This window comes from Bos indicus, chromosome 26 (assembly GCF_029378745.1).
Source record: "Bos indicus isolate NIAB-ARS_2022 breed Sahiwal x Tharparkar chromosome 26, NIAB-ARS_B.indTharparkar_mat_pri_1.0, whole genome shotgun sequence".
NCBI classification, from domain to species: Eukaryota; Metazoa; Chordata; class Mammalia; order Artiodactyla; family Bovidae; genus Bos; species Bos indicus.
In genome coordinates, this window is record NC_091785.1 from 22,682,821 (window position 1) to 22,698,863 (window position 16,043).

The 16,043-nt window shown below is 55.9% G+C and overlaps 1 protein-coding gene across 5 annotated transcripts; it reads right to left on the bottom strand.

Moving 5' to 3' along the window:
- Positions 1-2,103: 2,103 nt before the first annotated feature.
- Positions 2,104-15,162, bottom strand: LDB1 (LIM domain binding 1). 5 transcript variants are annotated; one of them, XM_070780711.1, is made up of 12 exons: positions 7,414-9,567; positions 7,227-7,313; positions 6,978-7,080; positions 6,810-6,854; positions 6,625-6,700; positions 6,428-6,530; positions 6,116-6,288; positions 5,526-5,648; positions 5,220-5,303; positions 5,004-5,127; positions 4,681-4,829; positions 2,104-3,969 (listed from the first exon to the last, which is right to left on the bottom strand). In XM_070780711.1, the coding sequence occupies exons 3-12, from the start codon at positions 6,995-6,997 to the stop codon at positions 3,739-3,741; spliced, it is 1,128 nt and encodes a 375-aa protein (XP_070636812.1). In that variant the 5' UTR covers positions 6,998-7,080; positions 7,227-7,313; positions 7,414-9,567; the 3' UTR covers positions 2,104-3,738. The 5 variants fall into 5 exon arrangements, with proteins under 5 accessions (XP_070636812.1, XP_070636814.1, XP_070636813.1 ...); XM_070780713.1 differs by lacking the exons at positions 7,227-7,313; positions 7,414-9,567 and adding an exon at positions 15,031-15,162 and having other exon boundaries at positions 4,687-4,829; XM_070780712.1 differs by lacking the exons at positions 7,227-7,313; positions 7,414-9,567 and adding an exon at positions 15,031-15,162.
- Positions 15,163-16,043: the final 881 nt, after the last annotated feature.

Genomic DNA, 16,043 nt, shown 5'->3' on the forward strand with positions numbered 1-16,043 from the left:
GTACTGGACTAAACTAGCAGTCCTGAGATCAGGGCTGGAGATCAGGCTGGATGGGACTGGGTTAGGAAACATGGGGAAGGAGCTGGGTTCAGGCTGAGCTGGGGTCTGGGGGTAAGGGCCTGGGCTTCCACAGTAGGGCCAGGCTGGATACCCAGCTGGGCTGAAACAAATTTTCCAGCTTCATGCTGGGCCTGGGACTGGGCCCTCAACTGCAACTGAAAACAGAGGACATGATGGCTTTGAAGGGCTTCTTACTTCCCCACTCCCCAGCAACGCCTCCTGAACAAGGGCCTTCCCCAGAAGGGCCGCTGGGGCAAACAGGGAGGAGCCAGACCTGGGGCTCCAGAGGAAGTTGCTGGTCACTGTTTCCTGAGTTCAAAAAGTGGGTTCTCCTGTCTTTCTGGGCCACTCCCTTCCCCCAAGCAGGGCAGAGTCTAGGCCTAGCCATTTACTTCTCCCCATGACCCCCACCTCCCTTTTAGAAACACACACACACAGAATGGGAAACTGCACGTGCTGAAACCCAGTCAAAGGCCCACCCTGGCAGGCCCATAACCCAACATGATCATACTGCCAAGCCATGCATTCAACAGTACGTCCTCATTTATGTACTTGAAGCTGCCAATCACACCTAATGGTCATGCCCTCTCTGCCTTGTTCAGCACCACATCCCTAGCACCTGAAGTTGAGGCTGGCACCTGGAGAGGGCTCAATGCGTATTAGCTGAATCAATGAATCCACTAAGACATACATCATAAATAAACACATATACAAGCCCACACACCTATTCATAGACTCCCTTACATACACATATCCAAGCCCTCTTTCAGAAGTTACTACATACACTACCTCACAAAAACCCCAGATGTTACCTACTGCCTGACACAAATACACTGCAGACAGGCGTCACCTAGGACTTCCAGGGTGAGTTGGTGGTCACAGATGGCTGGTAAATGTCCTTCAGCCAGATCAGGCCCGCAGAGGGGTGGGGTGTGTGTGTGTGTGTGTATACAAATGCATGCCTTGGAGTTCTGAGGTGTTCGGGCAACAAGGAGCTGGGCTGGTGCAGGGCAGGGCCAAGGTAACTGCACAGACTGGAGGGTGGGGCTGGGCCAGACTGTCCTTTGCTCTGGTTTCTTCCTGCCAGCTTGGAGATGGGGGCAGAAGTGCAGGTCTAGAGGCCTTACTTCAGATCCAGAGACAAGAGGGGAACAGTGAGGCCTCAGATTCCCCTGTCTGGGATGAAAAGGAGGAAAACTGGCAATTCCCTGGCACTTTCACAGTCATGGCCTGGGTTCAATCCCGGGTCAGGAAACTTAAGATCCCAAAAGCTGATTTTGAATGCTAAGTGGCACAGCCCCCCATCCCCTAAAAATGAGGGAGACTGGGTAGGAGACTTTGCAGGTGCTAATAGCCCATCCCGAACCCACTGCAGGGTCTCCCTATCTTGCCAATCTTCTGGAACAGTTGGGGAGGAAGTGAATAAGGGACAATCATCACCACCTGGAAATGAGTCTGAGACTTCCTCCTCCTTCCTCTCTGTGGAGCTTCAGGCCATTCCGAGCAATAGCACTGAAGCATCCTCCTCCCTCTGAGCCTCCACCCAAAGTCAGCAAGGAGACAATCCTTCTACTCTCTCCTCCTTTCCCACCCAGGGTCCTCACTCCTGGGGAGACTAGTGCAGAGCTCAGCTGGGCTGGTAAGCTAGAGGCCAGGTAGGGGTAGGAAGCTTACAAAAACAGGCCTGAGTCTCCTGAGCATTAGACCGAATCTAACAGTCCAAAGTTCTTCCAATCCAAGCTGCCTACCAGGTGAGGACCCCTTCCCTCACCCCACCCCTAGCTCCCTAACTCAAGGCTGTCTATTCCAGGAACCCTGCCTCTGAAGGACCAGAAGAGTTAGGGGCGCAGAACAGCAATCCGGGAAGGGAAAGCCTGGGAAACAGGAAGAGCAACACCGCAAGAGTAAGGGAAAAGGGAGATGGGAGAGGGAATTCACAAGTCCAGTTTACACCTCCTCCCCAGTGGTGGTTTGTAGCGGCTGTGGGAAGGAGAAAAGGCTGCCTTGGATTGAGTCATAGGCATCAATGACCAACCAAGACACTCTCAAACCAAAAAGTCTCTTTATTGATCGATACCATACATGACTCAAATGGCCCAAAAAAAAAAAAAAAAAAAAAAAGGGCATTACAGTTGGGGTGGGACATCCATCTTCCCTACCCCTTCCCTCAGCTCCTGACACAATATCCTTCCAATAGTGGCAGCTGGAGTGGAGGAAACAGGATGTGCAGGGCCCCAAATCCAGAAGGAAGAGTGGGGAGAGGTGGTGCTAACACTTCTGGAACTGGCCACAGGAGAAGGCAGCGAAGCCACAAAGCTGAGCCCAGACGCATGGGACCCTGCTCTTGGCCTCACCCTGGGCCTGGAGCCTCCACACATCCATCCAATTGTGAGACAGAGCTGAGGATCCTGGCTGCCTCCCCTGTCCTTCTGTGAAGAAGGGGAGGGAGGAGATATTGGGAGATGAAGAGCCTTTACTTCAGCTGGAGGACAAAAGCCTATTGCTCCCTGGTGGGCTTAGAGCTGGGGACACCCTCAGTGGCTCCTACCCCTCTGAAGGGCAGGGGAGGACTAGATATGCAGTTTGAGAAGGTGGGAAAGGAGAGTACTGGAGAGTACATGAACCCCCTCCTCTACCCCAATGCCTGCCCAACTGAGACAAAACAAAAAACACAGTAACAAACAAGGCTGTTCCCTTCCCTCCACACTCCCTGAGGGAGGGAGCCTCCCCCTCCCACCATGCAGACAGCTGCTCTAGTGGAGGGCTTGTGAAGAATATACACACCGTGGAGGGAGGGGGTGGGGGCTGGGAGAGAGGGAGTCACAAGCACTAGGAGGGCAGGCCAGAGTCCTAGAGGAGGGAGACAGAGACAACAGCAGGGGCTTGTCACACAGGCGAGGCCATCAATGGCCCCCTGCCCCATGGCGTGCCTTCCCCACTCCAATCACCCCAGAGGAGAAGGGAAGAGAGATGGCAAAGTGTCTCCTTGGTCTGAAGTTCTCAAACTGTTATCAAATGGTAATGCATAGCCCCCTTCCTCCACATGGGCTCTAAGCTCCCCATATGCCAGGCGAAGGGAGGTAGCTGGACCTTTAATAAGGGGAAGAGGGGGGACAGGAGTGATTTTTTTTTTTAAACTTACATTTTTAATAATATTATTTTTTAAAAAACTTGGAGCTGGGATAGGTGGCAGAAGGGAGGAGTCCAGAGCTTTACCCCTCTACTACCAGCCACCTAAAGGGAAGGTTTGGGGAAGGGGCATTCAACCAAGCCCCATGACTTTAAGTCCCTAAGGGCTGTGGGTGTAGACAACCCTGGGCTTGAAGGGGGTGGAGTCAGGAGGATGGGGGTACCCAGAACCTGGGGTGAGGATGGAGGCAAATGCCCTGGGCGGGGGGTGGGGGGGTGGTCAGGACATTTCTCAGAGGCCCAGGGTCCATGGAGGCATCCACATGAGGCCCCCCTTCCCCCAAAAGGCTCTGCAAAGGCCAGCCCCAGCCCAGGGCCACTGGGGGACAAATCTTGGCACCTGCCCCCAAGTGAGTCCAGTTCCTCCCTGAAGTGGGTGGATGAGGCTGCCCATTTCAGATGCTCAGTCTTTTCATTCTGTCTTCTGCTCCCTGGGGCTGCGAGGGGTGGGGCAGGCAGGCAGAGCGCTGGGTGGCTGTGGTGGGGCCTTTACTGGGAGGCCTGTGACGTGGGGTTCTCCGATTTGCTCTCTTGGCTGGATGGAGGCTTGCTGTTCCAGGGGCTGTTGGCGCCCAGGGCAGGGGAGTTGTTAAAGCTGTCCTCGTCGTCAATGCCGTTGGCCGCGTCAAACTGGGTGTTCTCCAGCCGGGTGATGAGCCTCTCGTCCTCGTCCCCGAACTCCCCGCCCATCAGGGTGGGCTCCCCCACCACCATCACATCCTGAGAGTGGCGGAGGTCCCCAAACATAATCGGGGCAGGGGCTCGCCCAGCCCAGGGCAGCAGATTCCCCCAGAGCCCCAGTACCCACCCAGGAAACTCAACCCCCAGCCACCCGCTCATATCCCAGCTTACAACCCCATCTCCTCTGACACCCTCAGCCCCTGGAATACTTCCAATACTTCCCAATGAAAGACTGCAAAGCATCACAGCTTTTAACCCACATCCACTGGATTCTGGGAGAAGTCGATCTACTCCACCGGCTCCCTAATCCATCTCTCCAAAATTTTAGGGGGCTCCTAAACTTCTGTCCACACGTAAGAGAGGGAGCAGATCAAAAACACCAGTGGGGGGGACTGTGTGTACGTGCACGTGTGTGTATTCTAGATTCACACACGTTTAAGTCTGTGTGTCCTTCTGTCAGCATGTGTCTCTCTGGTGGTCTGTGTGCCCCTAAGCTGTTTATCCTTTATGTCCGGACGTCCCCACGGCTGTGTCCGTTACTTTGTGTCCTATGTTGCTATGTCTGAGTCTATGTGATCACAGCCATGCGTACGACAGACGAGGACTCTCAGACAGGAGTTAGTCCCCATTGGGAAAAACTGTCTTGTCTTTGCTTATATGTGTGCTAGTGAGCTCAGGGTGGGACAGCGTCAAGAGTCAGGGGTCAGCAGTGGGGCAGCCCAGAAGTGAGAAGAAAGCCGAGATGCTTACAGGTACCTGGCTGGAGAGGGCGAAGGTGCTGGCTGGGCTTTTCTTCTTGCTGTTGCTGTTGTTGGTGTTGCCGCCCCCCGAGCTCATGGTGCTGCCCCCGGACATCTTCCGTTTCCGCCGTTTGCTGGGCTGCTGCCGTGCAGGCTCCGCTGTGCCAGGGAAAGGAGACTCAGGCAGGGTAGGGCTCCTAAGGAGCCTGAGCCTACCCTGATCCCAATCTTGCAGACCCAGGAGCAAGGAAAGGGCTTCGTGAGGAGCTAAGAGCAGCCTTGGGGAGCAGCATCACATCCTGGAAAGAGCAGGTGCAGGTGCAAGGCACTCACCGGGGGGCGCTACCATGCGCTGCCACTTCTGGAAGAGGCAGGTCTTGAGGCAGTCACGGGGGCTGAGGCTGTAGGTCTTGTGGCGGGACATAAGCTCCTGCATGGGCTCGAGTATCACACAGAGCTGGGGGGAGACCAGTTGGTGGCTTGTCAGGGGACAGGTGTGGAGCGGAGACCGAATGGGGTGGGGTAGAAACCAGGTGATCAGAGACTCACTCGGAGGTAGTTGAGAGTGGAATTGGACAGCCCACACCGGGTGATGTTTTTGGAGAGCTGATCTAACATCTGGGGGTCCTGGGCCTGGGAAAAGAAAGGTAAGAATACTAGCACCTGCTTACCTGCCCAGTCACCTGAGCCTCGTGACACCCTGGACAGAGGAGGAGCTACTATATAAAAATTCACTTCTCAGATGGATAAATTTCAACCTTGTCTAGGGCCACGGCGGGAAACACAGCAGACCGGGTTCCACCCTTTCTGCTGCCCACCCGCCCCCTGGTGTCTTAGGTCCTGCCTGTAACTCACATGCATGGCAAGGATGCTTCGGGGGATGAGCTCTCGGTGTTGCCGGATGCTGAAGTGCCACGTCTTTATCCGCATCATGTCGTCAAACATGAACTCCAGGTACAACCGGCCCTCCACACATACCTGGAAACAAGCTTGTCACAAGTCTGCCCACCTCCCCACACACCCAAAAGTATCCTGTTCCCATTTCCTCATGACTCTCCCATTGCACACACTCCTGCCACCTGAACATAAATTTGGGTGTGCACTACTGACACAGACCATCTCCTCATACACCCACCAATCCAGTCCATACACACACACACATGCACAGCAGAAACACTTAATAGATCCTTGTCCTCTCCTCATGTAGCCAGTAAAACACTTGTCTACTATAAGCTACATGAGGACAGGCTTGTGTTCACTTGTGTCCCCCTGTGACCCAAAACTGTCACCTACGAACTCAATACATGTCTGCTGAAAACTGCAGCATGCCTGCTTGCCCTGCGTATCTTGCCACTTCCCTGGGGAACAGCCAAGTACATCTTGGGAAGCCAGTAGAGGAATCAAACTTAGGTCCTTCAGTGTTTCACATCTAACTGGGAGCTGACCTGGGTGAACATGGGTTTGCCGTGTTGGGTCACCATGCTGCCCTGGTCGCAGTCAAGGGAAACGAAGTTGCTGTGGAATGCCTCCTTGGGATGCTTAAGCACATAGTAGAGCTCTGTAGCACCCCCCTCAAAGATGCTGCGGAAGTAGCGTGGGATCAGGGTCCGGCCAATGGCTGCAGAGATGGGACAAACTCTTCAGAACAGAAGGCTCTCAGAGGTGGTCAGGCAGATAACATCCCTGTCAGAACAGATCCCCTGGGACAAACACCCAGCCCCACAGCAGAACTGGCAGGACCCCCAGAGGCCACTCACTGTATCTCTTTGGTCCATCCTCCAGGCAGAAAGTGATGGTTAACATGGCATCATCCTCAAAGAACTCAGTTGTGAAAGCATCCCACCAGAGATTGTCACACTCCTAAGGAGCATAGGGAGGGGTGCGTGTATCAGTAGACATGGCACAGGGATGCCCAGATGGCCTTCTCCCTCCCAGCTCCTTTCCCCGGCTATACCTCTGTCCAGTTTTGAAGCCGTTTGTTAAGCTCGAATATTCTGTAGTCAGTTTGGTTGCCATATGGTGTGTGCCTCCTGGGGGAAGTGAAGAAGGGAGGTTAGTAGGAGCAGACCCTCCCACCCCCGCCCTCTGCCTTCACCTCTGTAATAGAGAGAACCAACCTCCCCACTGGACTCCACTTACCCGATCCCAGGCTCCAAGTATGTAGGCGGGTACATGGGAGTTGGGCTGTGAAAGCAAAAAGGCTATGAGAATGGGTAGAAGACAGGAGTTATTTGGGGGTGTCACTCCATCCCGTTTTCAGGCAGGATGCCATATGGGAAAGGGACAGGAAGTAGAAAAGAAACTCACCCCACATCCCGATCTAGCATGGTGCCGGGATGGAAAGGGGGGAAGGCGTTGCCGTTCGGGGGCTCCTTCGGTGAGTACAGCTTGAATGACTTTGAGGAACAACCTAGAAGGGAAACAAAGATGGGGTCCCCCGAATCCCTCTTGGGAGTGCTCCTGGAAGGCTGTTAAGACTGTATGCACAGAACTGGTCTTCTGGAACACCCGAGTACACTGTGAAAGGGAGATTACCTCAGGGAACACCTATCCCACCTTCTAAATCTGGCTCCAATTTTGTTTTACAAACTAGAAGTTCTCAGTCCTAATACTCAAGAGCCCATTTCTTCATGTGGCTGAGCCCTGGATGACAGAATTGAAAACGGGAAGAAACGTCAATAACCATAGGATAAATATACAAACATTAGAATCTAAAATTTTGATAAACTCCCTTTTCACCTACATTATTTTATGTAATCATTACCACAACCTTGTGCGGCAGCAGAAGTGACTCTAACATTCCCATTTTACAAATGAGGCTAATAAAAGCTCAAAGGGACTTGCTGAGTTGGTAACAAGTTGGTAACTGGCAGAACCAGGACGTGAGCCTATTCTTCTGAGTCCCATATCCTATGGTAGATCTACCCCACTATGGGACTCGGGAGACCAAGCTGGGAGAGGGTGAAGGGGGATTTTGCCAACTCTCTGCTCCTTCTCCACCCCCAGGGTCTCAGGAGGGCAGGGGATAAAACGATAAGGTGGGGGGGGGGCCGGTGGAGGGGGTGCCTGCTGGGTGCCGCCCACTAGATAACCAGTTGGGCCTTCTGCCTCTCCCACCAACGGCCACTCCCTTATCAGCCCAGCCCCTCCCCCACACCTACCGTGGTCCAGTATTGTCTACAAACCAGAAACCTAAAGCCTCAACCCCTTTTCTTTCCTTAGACTTGCAGTGGAGGCAGATGGGCCTCCAATGGATCCCACTCTCCCTACAAACGGAAAATAAGAAGCCCCTGGGAAGGAGCCTAGGTTTCAGGGGCTCAGTTGGGAGGCAAGTGGTAACTAGACAGGGTCTCTGCTGGTGTGTAGCTATGCCTGTGCACAGGTGTCCCTCTCCACCTCACCCAGCAGCACAGAGTTTCCTGCTCTACTATTACCTGACTGGAAGAAGTGCTATATTCATAGTTGGGTGCCAGCCAGGGCCCCCTGAAATGCCATTTTCCCCCTCCCCACCAGACAGGAGGAGAAAGTGAAGCGAAGTCCTAGCCACTGCTGCTTCCTCATGTCCCACAAACTTGATTGCATTTGGAAGGGTGGCTGAATTGGCTGTATCTGAACCCCCTCTCTAATTCTGATACAAAATCTATTCTGTTTCTTGGTGGGGGGAAAAACAAAGGAAGACCCTGTGCCAACATGTGCATGTAATTCTCTCCCCTGGGTCCCCTCCTCACAATATGGGCCAAAGGAGGGTCCCAGAGGGGCCTACCCTACATGGTCCCTGAAGGTGCCAAAACTCAGAGCCTGTGTGTACCTGCACACGCGTGTGTCTCATCCTGCCTAGCAGGCTTCCACCCTCAGCTCGCCCCAACATGCCTACCAAGGGCTGGAACCCAGCAGCCCCAGGCAGGATCAGGGTGCCTGCAACAGGCCCTCGCCCCACACATGAGCTCTCAGATGTCACATTCACAGGCTCCCAGCACAACACACAGCCTTCACAAGCCAGTCAGAACTAAGTGAGTAGCATATGTCCTCGGGAAAGAGACAGTCCCACCCAGTCCCAAGTCCCCGCCACTCCACAGACAGATAAGGCCATGTAAGAAGTCAAAGCTCACACTGCCCACCAGAAACCATGCCTGGGCAATATACCCAACAGTCTAAATTAGGAGACCTGGCCCTCATCCTCTACCTAGGCCCCCTTTTCCCAAAACCATTACTGCCCTGCTCCTTGGTTTCAGGCCCACTCTGAGTGTCAGCTCAAGATCCTAGAGAGATGAGAGGCAAGACACCAGGGTTCCTCTCTAACTCTGGAAAAAGTTTCAGAGCTTCAGTTTCTCACTACAGAAATGACAAGCACATTGCCTGGGGCTGGATAACAGTTCTGCAGAGCTAAACCCCAAAGCTCAGGGGCCTCTATTTACACGTCCAGTAAATGGACACAAATAAAACTCAGCATCTCTCCAGAGCCACAGCAACTCCCAGTAACCCCAGCACAAGGGCTTGGGAATGAGAAGAGGAGGGGAGGGAACATCACCCAGACCATCTGTCCCTGTTGCTGCCTGTCCCCAGGAGCAGGGGTAGAGGTAGCAACGTGGGGGTGGGGGTGAGGGGTTGGATGTGTCACCCAGCCTTGGAGTCAGGCAGAACCCTGGCTCCCATCTCTGGCAACCTGGGAGCCTTTAGGAAGGGGGAGGAGAAAGAGCCCAGAACTAGTAAAGTTTTCTCTGAATGGAAGCGGCATCCTGTGGCCTTAGGGGGGCATCTCCAGCTGGGCATTTCCATGGTAACCGAACTGAGCCGAGGACAGGCCTCCTCCCTTTGGGGGCTGACCATAGGTCAGCAGGCTCGAGGGCTCTGGCCTCTGTGAGCTGGGGCACCTCTCCCCCAGGCCCGGACCAGACCCAGGACTTCCACCCACCCCCAAAAGGCTTGCAGGGTGCCCAGACTTACCTGGGAGAACTGAGGGGACCAGGAGAGGTGCGGGGGGGCAGCTGGGAGCCCAGAGGGGCCCTGGCTGGGGTGAGGCCTGAGGGGGGGCCAACTTCAGCCACTCATGTCCCGAGTGGGACGGGCAGGCCTGGCTGGGAGCTCCACTCCGCGGTCTGCACAAAGACTCTCACGCACAGCCTCAGCCCGCCCCGCGGCGGCCACAGCCCCGGGGGAAAGTTACAATGGCCACTGGGCCAGGGACCGGGGGCCAGGGGGCCGGCCTGGGGGGCGGGGGGCCGCGGGGAGTCCGGAGCCTTCTTTGTTTGCAAGGTTTCCCTCAACAATGGCTGCTCCGCTCTTTCCTCCTCCTCCTCCTCCTCCTCGGCTCTCCCCGCCTATGCCTCTGCCTCCAAGCAGCCCGCCCGCCCTCCCCAGGCCAGCAGGCCCCTCCGCCGGGGCACCAGCAGAAGCAGGGCCCGGCACTCACACTCACTCACACTCGCACACGCACACGCACAGACACACGCAGCGGCCGCCGGCTCCCTTCCTTCTCTCCCTTTCTCTCCCTCCCTCCCCGCTCGCTCTCCCCGAGCCGCTCTCAGAATGAGGCCCCAGGGCGGGCGGAGGGTGGAGCTGCCCCCACCGGCCCCGCCCCCCTCCCTGCGAGGCAGGAGGAAGAGGGAGGGAGCCAGGCAGGCAGGGAGGACTGCTGAGAAAAACAAAAGAGAGACAGACTGGGAGAGACAGGGGACGGGACGGAGAGATGGAGACGGAACAGACTGGGTCCGGAGAGACCTGGATGGAGGGGAGGCCTGTGGGGACCGGGAACAGGAATGCCACCCTCAAGCCCCAAGCAGGGGTGCTCAGGGGTGAGCTGGGGAGCCAAAGCCACAGGCAAGGATGGAGGTGGGCACTCTCCTCTCTGGAAATTCCCAGTATCTTCTAACAGCCTCCTCCAAAGCATCCCCCAAATCTCTCTTCCTCTCCTCAGTGATCTTTCGGGTTGGAGGCTGGCCTGGGCAGCCACTCTTGGCTGGTGAAATCCCACAGCAGCTGGGGGGAGGCTGCAGGGGGTTATTTTTGACAGAGACACACTCAGACTTCAGCCTGTAAACACTGATTGGAGAAAGGGGGACACTCCAGGTTCCCTGCCCCTCAACCCAGCTAAGTTCCAAATAGATCTGCCTTGACAGAGGGAGGCCCCTTTCCCCCACCCAACATCACCACCACCACCATACCAGAGACACGTGGGTGCAGGGGAAAGGGGCTCTGTTAGAGCCAAGGAGGGTAAACTTGCCCATCTAAGGGTCCCCAGAAGGGGTCCAATCTGCTGCTGAATCCTCTCCCTACACCCCAGGGACAAAAAAAGTATATGGTTGCCAGGGTAGGAGCTGTTCTCCAAAGCAAGGGGGGAATCCCAAGAGACAGACAGACAGACACAAAGACACAAACACACAACCCACCCAGTATGGGGGGGGCGGGTAGTAAGGACCTCTTGCTGCTGCTGCTAGGTCGCTTCAGTCGTGTCCAACTCTGTGCGACTCCATAGATGGCAGCCCACCAGGCTCCCCCGTCCCAAGGACCTCTTACTACTTTGCAATTTGATTCTCAGCTTTCTATTCCCTAACCCCCAAGCATATTAACACACAGTCCCACAACAGGATTTCTCATGGTGTACACACCAGTTGACTGTGCAGTAACATTATTGCACCTGGCTCTGTGAACATCCTCCATACATAAACAACCCATCTCTCTTTCACATAAATCAGTACCTGATACACACTTCAACCCATGATATACCTCAAACTCCAAATAAACCCAAACCTAAGAGACACACACACACAGTCTATGTCAGACCCTGACTTCCATACACACTGGGACTTGTGACACATATGCCCCCCATCCCCAAGACACACCCCAAAATTGCATCATACCTCCTGAACCTTTGACAGACTGAACACCCTGACCATTTGCTACCTAGGGACTAACCCCACCCTCTTTGAAATCCGCACACCATGCTCCCTCATGACCTGGCCATATAATACACTCTGGCTTTCATAAACATACTGAAAATGATACAATTCAGCCAGAATGCCTACCATCATAGTGCCTACCACCAGGACTTGAGATAGTTGCCCTGATTCCCAAATTTACAGCCCAACTCTAAGATAACTACATTCCTCCCCCTCTGACAGGACAATTCTTGTCATTTGTTTTATGCCTTTAAATTTTCCAAAGTGCATTCACAAGGCAGTACCTTAAGAGAGTCTAATAGCATCCAGGGTCAAATATTATCCTAACTTAAACAGATTACAGTGAGACAGGAGGGCCTAAGGCTGGAACTCTGGTTCTAATCCCACTCACACAAGCCCAGCCCTGGGGCACTGCAGCCATTCCTACTGCCTGCCCCCTCCAAGGAATGGTCACTCCAGGCCCCAAATGTCTATCTCCTCAGGGACAGGACATGCTGTGTGCTCTGGCTTCTGCCTCCAGTTCAGAGTCTGAATCCCCACCCAGTCTGCCTCTTCAAATTTCAGGGACAAGGGCCCCTAGACTCTGGCATATCATTCAAAACAGACCTTCTCCTAGTTCCCCTTCTCTAGCAAGTCTGTTCCTCTCTCGGTTCTGACTTAATTCTCCCATTTGCACAGGGGCAGAAGAGGTCCAACTGAAGAGAGTAACTCAGAGTTAGAAGCCTCTAAAATTGGTGGGGGGTGGGGTGGGGAGAAAGCTGGGAGCAGCAAAGACTGACAAAGGTGAGGAGGGAGGGAAGGGCCAGAGCACCCCTTCTAGAGGGGGGAATTCTGAAGGGCAGCAGCCCACCCCAGCCCACAGGATAAGGTACCAGCACTGCCCCCTGCCCGGGCCCCTGGGGCTCCCTGACCCAGGCCTCTAGTGTGCCTGCCCCCCTTCCTTTGTCTGTGCCCGGCCTCCCGTTGGCCTGGCGCTCTGCCATCCTCCTCTCCTGGCTCCCAGCCGCCACCACTGCTGCCTCCTCCCCTCCCCCAACTCCTCCCAGCCTTAACCCTTCTGAGCCACATGCTGCCCCAGACAGGCCCTGGCCCCCTCAGCAACCTACCCTGCCCAGGGTGATGCCACTTAGCAGAGGTTCTCCCTGCTCCTGACCAAAACCCCAGAAGCTACTCCGCACCCCAGGAGCACTATGGGAGCTAGATGTGTGTCTGTGTATGTATCTTGTAGTGTTTCCTTCCGCGTGTGCATGTGTGTGGGTCTGCGTGTGCTCTGGCTTCCCTCAGTCACATGTGTGGGGCATGTGCTGTCTCTGCCGGGCTGGGGGAGGAGGAGCCGGGAGACAGCAGAGCACAAAGGAGAGACTCAGACGAGCAGGCAGGCAGCAGGCAGGCGGCCTGCCAGTGCGCCTGGGCCCCCACCCCAGAGCTGCTCAGGTTGGGGGCGGTGGTCTTTGGGCCTGGACTGTACATGCTGCCACAATGTCCCTGTGTTCAACCATGTGCTCACATTCACCCATGCAAGTCTGGTGCCCTCCCTTACCCCAACTCCTACCATTTCTCACCCCCAGGACACTCATGCCCCTCCCCAAGTGGTTCTCCTTGAAGACTAACCTCCAACCATGGTTTATGGCATCAATCATAAGACTTCCTTACATTCAAGAAAAAGATTCCCCACTCTTGGCCATCTTAGGCCCCCTCTCCCCCATCCGATCACTAGACACACAAAACGAACATACCATTTAGGGCACTGACTGAAGTTGTCCCCCCTCACACACACAGGTCCTCATCTGTCCCCATGCTGCTCCCAGAGAGGCTGAGAGGGAAACTTTCTCCCTTCTCCTACTGGACCACACACCCAACTTCAAGACCAACCTCCCATCTACCTCTAGTCTGACAACCCTTCTAGACTCGCCTTCTGCCCACTATTTGTAGAAACTAACAATCAACATTTAAGACTCAGCCCTTTAGCTGTGCATCCCTTTAGGATGATGATGGATGATCAAGGCCATGGGATGGACTCAAGAGAATGGATGGGTCTGAACAGGGTACTCAGCATGGGACTATTATAAAGAAAATACACACAGGAACATGTGTGATAGGAGGAGCTGATAGGAGCTGATGGGAGGAGCAATGATGGGGCCAGACAGGATTCCAGCTTGGCAGGCTCTTCCCCCACCTCTCCTCTCCCCCACCCTCTGCAGCAGGAGCCAGGGGTTCCCACACCCGGATATTCCAGGATCCTCAGGCTCTACTAGCCCTCCCTCTGGGCCCCATGCCCCTTCAGCGTCAGCCTCAGCAGGCACTTTAAGTGTGTGCCCAGCCCAGCCCAGCCCAGCTTTGGCCTGGGTCACATGATTTTCAAGGAAGCTTCCGCACAGGCAGCTTCCCTTGGGGATTGTGTTGGAGGGGGAGGGGGGCTTCCAGTTGTAGGGTATAGGCCTCCCAGAGAACAGGGCATGTGAATGGGCAAAGGATCCAAACCAGGCTAGATTCAAGAATATCTGACTTTCAAAAGAAAGCTAATTCCTGCCTGGGACAAGATGGGGTTCTGCAGATAAATTCAAGAACGCAGAGTCCTGGAGACGGGTAGAAACCATGTTCTGAGGCCCTCTGAAGACTCCCTCTCCATTCACATGGCCCCTCTCCTTCCTCCTGGCAGTAGATAAGTCTTCCTCTTCCCCAGGAAAGAACTCAGACCCCAGCTGTCACTGGCAAGAGTTGATGTGTTTGGGGGGAGGCAGGAATCTGAACCTAAGTCCTCTCACTGGGGTCAAGCATCGCTTCCGTCAACTCAACTCTCACAAGTCACTCTATTTCCTAGCTTGCCTGGGGCTGCCACATTCCCCCTCCCACTAGGGCAGAGATGCCAGGCCCAAGAGCCCAATTATCTGCGCCGCCCCCCCCCCCCTCCGGACCTCGGGTCCCTCAGGAGGGCCAACCGTCCCTGGCAACAGGCAGGATAATTTGGAGAGGGGCAAAATGGTCCCCACTCAATCCATCCCCGCAAACAAGAGGCCTCAGAAACAGTCTGGAGGGAGGTGTCACAAAATGTTAGAGGGAATAGGCAGCAGGAAAGGTGGGGGGGCAACCCAAACCAGCCAATCACAACTCTATGATGACCCGAGGGGGGGGGTCAAAAGTCCAGACTCACTTCTGATTGGCTGACACCCTGGAATTCTGGGAATTTCAGCCCCCCCAACCCCTCCCTAATTAACCTCCCCTCAAAAAAACACACACACACACACAACCTACCCCCAGCACCCCTTACTCGTGCCTCTGGGCTGCTGCGCATTTACACAGTTGGTGAAAACCCTCCCCCAACTGAGGCCTCACACACCCCTCACAGCCCCCGACCACAGCCATGCCTTCGACGCCCCCCACACAAGTTCTCACCAAACAAGGATTGAGGGATCTGCAGGGAGGGTTCGGGAGGGAGGGGCCGGGAGGCCGCGCGCCCCACTCACCAGGACAGGCACAGCCCACTGACATCTTCACATCGCCCGCCGCTGGGGGCCCAGCCGAGTCACGGTGCCCGCCCCGCGCGGGGACAGGCCGGGCATGAGCCGCCGCCGCCGCCCGCGGCCCCCGCTGCCCTCGCCGCCGGCCCGGCCCGGCTTCGGCCCGGTGCAGGCGGCCCCTGGCTGCAGCGAGGAGCCTGTCAGGCGCGGAGCAGACAGGAAGGAAGCCAAGCAGGAAGGCGAGCTGCTTCTGCGTGTGTGCGCACGGGTGTGCGTCCCCGGAGTGTGTGTCCGTGTGTGCGCGTGTGCGTGTGCGTGTGCGTGTCTGTGCGCTCCCGCCGCCCTCCCTGCCGCCAACGCCGCCGCCGCCGCCGCCGCCGCTCGCCCCCTCTCGCTCTCGCGCTCCTTCTCGCCCTCGCTCTCGCTCTCCCTCTCGTAGGCGCCCGCTCTCCAGTCCTAACCGGGCTGGGCCGGGCTTTATTAATATGCTAATTGCCTGCTAGTGGGAGGGGAGAGTCGTGTCAAAGTGACCCGGGCGAGGGCGCAGCGAGCTGCGACGTGCGTGCGCCGCGCGGCGGGCTGGCGGCGAGGGGCCAGTGGCGCACCGGGCTCGGCGTGCATGTGACGCAGCTTTTAAAAAAGGAGACCGAGGCAGAGACCCCGGAGAGGGCAGGCGAGGGGGAGGGAGAGGAGGCGAAGCCTCACGCAGGGCGTTCGTCCTCCGGGCGCCGCCGAATTGGGAGAGTAGAGGAGCCGGAGCCGGAGCGGGAGCCAGGACTGGGGGAGGCGGAGCCAGGGTGGGCTGTGAGGTGTAGCTCTCTCCACCCCCGGCCGAGCTCAGGGAGGGAAACTGGACTGCCAATCCCCCAGTCCAGGCTCTCTGCAGAAACCCCACTCTTAATCTGGACGGCCCTGGTTATGCGCCCCCATTACAATGCGGGTGGGGAAGCAGTATTATCCTAATTCGAGTAGCAACCCCTGAATTTCTCTCTTACCCCCCCCCCCATATTAACTACCCC

Coding starts and splice junctions, on each gene's coding strand:
- LDB1 (XM_070780712.1), bottom strand. CDS start 15,055: ATGTCAGTGGGCTGTGCCTGTCCTG. Junction 7,081..15,030: donor AGTGGGCTGTGCCTGTCCTG/GTGAGTGGGGCG, acceptor TTTCCCTTCTAG/GTTGTTCCTCAAAGTCATTC. Junction 3,970..4,680: donor CCCTCTCCAGCCAGGTACCT/GTAAGCATCTCG, acceptor CGCCACTCTCAG/GATGTGATGGTGGTGGGGGA.